This window comes from Phyllostomus discolor, chromosome X (assembly GCF_004126475.2).
Source record: "Phyllostomus discolor isolate MPI-MPIP mPhyDis1 chromosome X, mPhyDis1.pri.v3, whole genome shotgun sequence".
Taxonomy (NCBI): domain Eukaryota; kingdom Metazoa; phylum Chordata; class Mammalia; order Chiroptera; family Phyllostomidae; genus Phyllostomus; species Phyllostomus discolor.
In genome coordinates, this window is record NC_050198.1 from 102,061,811 (window position 1) to 102,067,810 (window position 6,000).

General features: G+C 37.8%; 1 protein-coding gene across 2 annotated transcripts; it reads right to left on the reverse strand.

The window, feature by feature from the left end:
• Positions 1-2,151: 2,151 nt before the first annotated feature.
• LOC114505298 (SH3 domain-binding glutamic acid-rich-like protein 3) lies at positions 2,152-5,347 on the reverse strand. Of its 2 annotated transcripts, none has more exons than XM_028523192.2 (3): positions 5,115-5,347; positions 2,729-2,896; positions 2,152-2,324 (listed from the first exon to the last, which is right to left on the reverse strand). In XM_028523192.2, exons 1-3 carry the CDS (start codon positions 5,160-5,162, stop codon positions 2,259-2,261), a joined length of 282 nt encoding a protein of 93 aa, XP_028378993.1. In that variant the 5' UTR covers positions 5,163-5,347; the 3' UTR covers positions 2,152-2,258. The 2 variants fall into 2 exon arrangements, with proteins under 2 accessions (XP_028378993.1, XP_035872454.1); XM_036016561.1 differs by lacking the exon at positions 5,115-5,347 and adding an exon at positions 4,704-4,954.
• Positions 5,348-6,000: the final 653 nt, after the last annotated feature.

The window sequence follows — 6,000 nt, forward strand, 5'->3', positions numbered from 1 at the left end:
GTCATCCTGTGAATGAAAGGGTCGCCAGTTCGATTCTCAGTCAGGGCACTTGCCTGGGATGCAGGCCAGGTCCCCAGTAGGGGGCATGTGGGAAGCAACCACACACTGATGTTTCTCTCCCTCTGTTTCTCCTTCCTTTCTCCCCTCTCTAAAAATAATTACATAAAATCTTTCAAAAAATTAAAAAATAAATGGAACTACATCAAACTAAAAAGTTTCTGCATAGCAAAAGAAACCATCAACGAAGTGAAAAGATAGCCTATTGAATGAAAGGACATATTTCCCAATAGATCTGATAAGGGTTTAATACCAATATTTATAAATAACTCATAAAACAACACCATAAAAACAAACAACCCAATAAAAAAAATGGCCAAAGGACCTGAATACATACTCCTCCAAAGAGGACATACAAATGCCCTATAGACCTAAGGAAAGATACTCAATGTCACTAATTATCAGAGATGCAAATTAAAACCATAATGAGAATGGTTACCATCAATCAATCAATCAAACAACAAGTGCTGGCAAAGATGTGGAGAAAAGGGAACCTTTGTGCACTGTTGGTGGAATTGCAGACTGGGGCAGCTGCTGTGGAAGACAGTATGGAGTCTCCTCAAAAAATTAAAAGTAGAATTGTCTTTTGACCCAGCAATCCTACTTCTGGGAATATATCCTAAACATCCTGAAACACTAATGTGAAGGAATATAAGCACCACTATGTTCATAGCAGTGTTATTTACAATAGCCAAGATCTGGAAACAACCCAAGGGTCCAATAGCAGAGAGTGATTAAAAAGCTGCAGTACATTTACACAATGGAATACTATACAGCCATAAAGAGGAAATCTTACTTTTTGTGACAGCATGGATGGACCTACAGATTATTACGTTAAGTGAAATAAACCGGCTAGCGAAAGACAGATACTATATGTGGAATCTAATGTGCAAGATATACTAATGAACAAAATAGAAATAGAAGAAGTATGAAGTTTAGATTTTTAACACTTCTCAGAAATAAGTGTGTCATCTGGAGGTGCTCATTTAAACTTTAAATATCTTTGCCCCAATTTTAGAGTTATGAGGCAGGGCTCAGGAATCTACATATTTATTATGTTCTCCAGATGATTCTGAAAGATGTTTTTTTCTTACACCACATTGTGAGAAACTTTATGCTGCTGGCTACATACACTTAAATGTATGTTTTAGAAAGATCCCTTTAATGCTATTGTTCCCAAGTATAGTTGTATATAGAATCATTAAAGATGGGATCCAGAAATGTATTTTTACAGTTCCTCAGATGATTCCATGGTTCAGTCAAAATTGAAAAGTTCTGATTTAGCAGCAATGAAGGGGGCAGATATTAAAATAGTAAAACTGGAAATAGGAAGTTATTACAAAAGTACAGGCAAAAATGGTGAGAACATGAGCAAAGGCAACAGCTGGAAGCTGCAGAGTGTGGGGTAACTGGGATATTAAAACTAGGAATTGGTGATTGATTGCATACGGGTGTGAGGGAGTGGGTAATATTAAAGATAATGCCCAGGTTTCTGAGTCGGAGTTTGATTTAATGGAGTTGCCATTTGATAAGATAGGAACCACGGGAGTAAAAACAGGTTTAGAAGAAGACTACCATTTTATAACAGAGCTGGAGGTCCAGGGAGATGTGACCTAAAATTGCTATTCTTTACTACTGGTTTCCAGACTGAAATGTACAAAAAGAGATCACCAGGGGAGTTTGTTAAAAACACAGATTTCTATTATCCTTCATTTCCATTTAGGAGGGCTTGTAATGGGGTCCAGTTATTTGCTTTTTTTCCTTTTTAAAAGCCCCAGTACAGATTGTAAGCCTTTGTCAAACATGGTAAGAAACATTTGAAAAAATAAAGCTGAAAGTAAATGGAAAAATGCACTAAAAGTCAATTTCTTGCCTATAAATTGACAACTACTAGTGACTTAAGGATGGATAATAAACAATGTTTTTCTTTTCACACAGCTGTATAAAATGTTCACAGTATAATAAATAAGTGATTTTAATGCATGATTGAAATGCCAAAGCCCATCTACAGCCAAACCACCCTGAACGTACCCAATCTGGTCTGAAATGGTAAAGCCCTACCTCTTAACGAATATAATTTAATCTAGGTAGCAATTAATTTTAATGAAAGCTTTTTATTGTTATAATGAAAAGTAACAAATGTACATAGAAATATACACAGATCCATGTCAGTAAAGATCTTTTGTGTCATTACTGCCCATTTACTCCAGCTTCAGGAACTTGAGAATCTCTTTGTTTTCCTTTGCCTTGTGAAACATTTCAAAATCCTAAAAGGAATCAAAATTAATTTGTAATATCAATGCTAAAAATTCTCATTTATGAACTCATTAAACTCAAGTGTCTAGGTAAGTTTCCTAATTATCTTGCCTGGCCTTTGCAAGCTTCTGCCAGCTATGTTAGTTAAAAAAAAAATTTTTCCCCCAGAGTATCAGAAGTTCATATGATAACATATGATGAAAAGTACTGTATAAGCTGTCCAGAACAAGGAGCAAGACATAGCTTCTTTCATGAGTCTTTTTGTACTAAAATACAAATTGCTTTGTCTTCAGGCTTGTATTCTGAATGGAGAAACCTGACCATCACACTTCATAAATGTATTATTGCCCCACGTACAATATGTGACCTTAAGATGTAACATAAAAATAAAATAAAAATTAACATTTACACTTACTCCACAATATTCTTGGTCATTGAATATCTGAGGTGGTAGAGCCTTAGGGCTGGAAACCTTCCTCCTCATTTGTTGAAGTTTTTTCAAACTGATAGAAATATCTATTAATTCGTAATTTATTTTGTAAGCATCTAAAATTCTGATAACGTCTTCCTGTCTCTGCTTCACCTAGGTAAAGATGTAAAGTGATAGAAAGATGTTAATCAACTGATCCCAAGGTGTTAAATTTAATTTTTATTTTCCCTGTCTATTATGCTATGGAAGAAAAAAAGCTTTTAATGACATGAGACTTCTTTGAGGAACAAAAGTTATGTAAATATATATGTGTATATATATATATATATATATATCACATACATAGAGTGTATATAACATATAAATATGTTTAATGTGTGCACAAATGATTTTAGCAAGGTGTCAGTGGAGACTGAAAATCTCGAGTGGGTTATAAATGTTTGCCAGAAACCTCTGCCTATATTTCAGAGCTCAGAAATTTCTGAAATTCCAAACTGAAACATTTCCACTTTCTGAGTCACATTAGTTTTTAAAATTGCAAAAGCATGGTGCCTATGACTTACGTCAAACTTTTGTAGTGGTTTTTCCAAACCTTTTCAGAGGAACCCATCAAGAAGAGTTGTTTAGATCAGTGCTGGTTTGACTGTGGTTCATAAGACCAGTAGCATCAGCCTTTGCCCCACTCCAAAACCACAGATTTAGATTCTCTAGGAGTGACTTCTAGGAAAGTTTTAACAAGTCCTGCAGATAATTTTTACATTACAGTTTCAGGGACAGACCAAGAGGTGGGCAACTCTTCTGCTACATCCATTGTGGTCCTTACTGGTTCAAATTAATTCCCTCTTACAGACTCTTAGTATCATGTTCAATAATATAAATCACAACATTCCAAAAACAGGAGTCAAATTGTCTCTAGTTTTCCTTTTCAGACTGCTGCTTGCTATTTCATAGTACTCAGGCAAACCCCCTAATCTTTCTGACAAGGCTTTATGCAAAAGCAATGCATTCTTTCTAGGCTTAGATCAATTCTGATTCCTCCATGTACCTAGCATAGTATGTGACACAGCAGGAATGTGATGTTTATCAATCATTTATAATCAATTCCAAATCCTTCAATTTTCATGCTTCTCCAAACACTTTGCCTAATGTGGTCCTTCACCATATAAAGGTCCTTCTAAAACTGAGTTGTTTAATGTGTTAACCACTAATCACATATAACTACTGATCACTTGAAGGATGGCTAGTCCAAAATACGATATAAGTGCAAAGTACATACTGGAATTTAAAGACTTGATGTGAAAAAACAATATATAACATCTACATTTTTAGAATGCTTATATGCTGCAGCGAAAACATTTTGTATGTATGTTTTGTGTTAAATAAAATATATTAAATTAATTTCATCTCTCTTTTAAGTGGCTACTAGAAAATTTAAAATGGCACATGTGGCTGGCAATATATTGATTTTGGAAAGCACTGTTCTACAATATTCCTATATTCTCGTCACAGTAATTCATCTAAGTTCAGTAAAGAAATGGAATACTACTCAGACACAAGAAAAGATGAAATACTGCCATTTGTGACATGGATCAGTCTTGAGAATATGATGCTAAGAGAATAAGTCAGTCAGAAATAGCTAAGAACCATATGATTTCATTCATATTTGCAATATAAAACTGAAACGGGCCACAGACAACAGTATGGTGGTTGGGGGAGGGGAAGGGGTGGGGGTAGTAAAGGTTAAAAAGAGCCCAATACATGGTGATAGAAGATGATTTCACTTTGGGTGATGGGCACACAGGGCAATATACAGACCATGTGTCATAGAAATGTACACTTGAAACTTATATGACCTTATTAACCAATGTCACCCCAATAAATTTAACAAACCTTTTTAAATTAAAAAATAAATATGTGCTCTATGCAAATACACCTTCTTAAAAATTAACAACCAGTTTACCTTTTGGGGGTTACCCAGTCTTCTGTAGGTTTTGGTCATTTTTCCTCTCCCATACCAAGCAAGGGATCTTTATCTTTCTTATCTCCCATCCTAAATAGGGTCCTTTATCACTTCCATTGGAAACATCCACAAAGTTGGAAGCCATTAATCTGGTTGAGTTTGGGACACAGGGACCTCCCAAGTCTACCAGGCCCCAGAGCCCAAACTGTGTGCATTAACCATATTGTCTGGGGCCCTGCCCGCCCCTGCACATCCCACCCCAGAAAACCTAGAGAGAAGAAAGCTGAAGAATGAAAGACAGGAAGAGAATGGTAGGTAATGTTAGCACAATCCCTAAATCCCCAGTTAGAATATCTTCACTCTAAGTTTTTTTTTTTCCGCCCCGGCTGAGACTCTTTTCTTTCCACTCACCTCCCTAGACCCTGATACGCTGGAATAATAGACTTTAATGGAGCTCATTGTTTCCACTCTGAGGCTACTCTGTAGAAGTAAACCGCAGTAAGCCTCTTCAATGTTTCACACGGCTCGGGAACGTTCTGCGAAGTCTTGAGCCTGCCCTTCCCCAGGGCCGTTGCTAAGGGCCAGCGGCCACTGCGCTCAGGATTGGCTGGGAATCTAGGGCCTTTTTGGCGCAGGTGAGAGCCCATTCCGGAAATACCGGGGCCTCTTGGCAAGTAATCAGTAACCTCCACCGGCCTGGGGGTGGGGGGAAGGGTCTGAATTCCCACGGGTCATAAACACCAGTTAACCCCTCTTTTCTCTCTTCTGCGAGGCCCAGGGCAGGAGGGACGGGAGGAGCAAATGGCCTCTACATTACTGCTGCCCATTTTCGCATCTCCCTGCAACCGCAGCTGTAAACGAAGGGCCAAGACTCCTGAAGGAGAAAATGGCCAAAATACAATGTCACGATTGAAGAAAAAGAGATGAATTAAAGCTTGCGTTGCCCAGGTTTCTAGGGACAGAACAAGTGGTGCCAATGTTGACTTGGATGGGACTGGACCACCACAGCAATCTTTGTTACTTTTCCTCTTAGCCCGGAGAGGTGCCTCCTTCCCTTCTCTAGTACTCCTGCCTTTTTGAGGACTGAGGTTTGCAGAGCACCCTTTCCTTCTGGGAGTTGACCTTTTGGTTTTCGCAATTGTGAGTGCAATAGTTCCTGACTCGCATAGCACTTCCTCTGTTCCCTGTGTAAGATGATGACTTTGCACTGTAATGTCAGCTTCCTCTTGAGTACATTCATAGCTCATTATTCCACCTTTTATTTCTCATTTTTAAACTTTTCCAGCAGTTGAATATA

Coding starts and splice junctions, on each gene's coding strand:
- LOC114505298 (XM_028523192.2), bottom strand. CDS start 5,162: ATGAGCTCCATTAAAGTCTATTATTCCAGCGTATCAGGGTCTAGGGAG. Junction 2,897..5,114: donor GCGTATCAGGGTCTAGGGAG/GTGAGTGGAAAG, acceptor ATCTTTACCTAG/GTGAAGCAGAGACAGGAAGA. Junction 2,325..2,728: donor ATGACCAAGAATATTGTGGA/GTAAGTGTAAAT, acceptor GATTCCTTTTAG/GATTTTGAAATGTTTCACAA.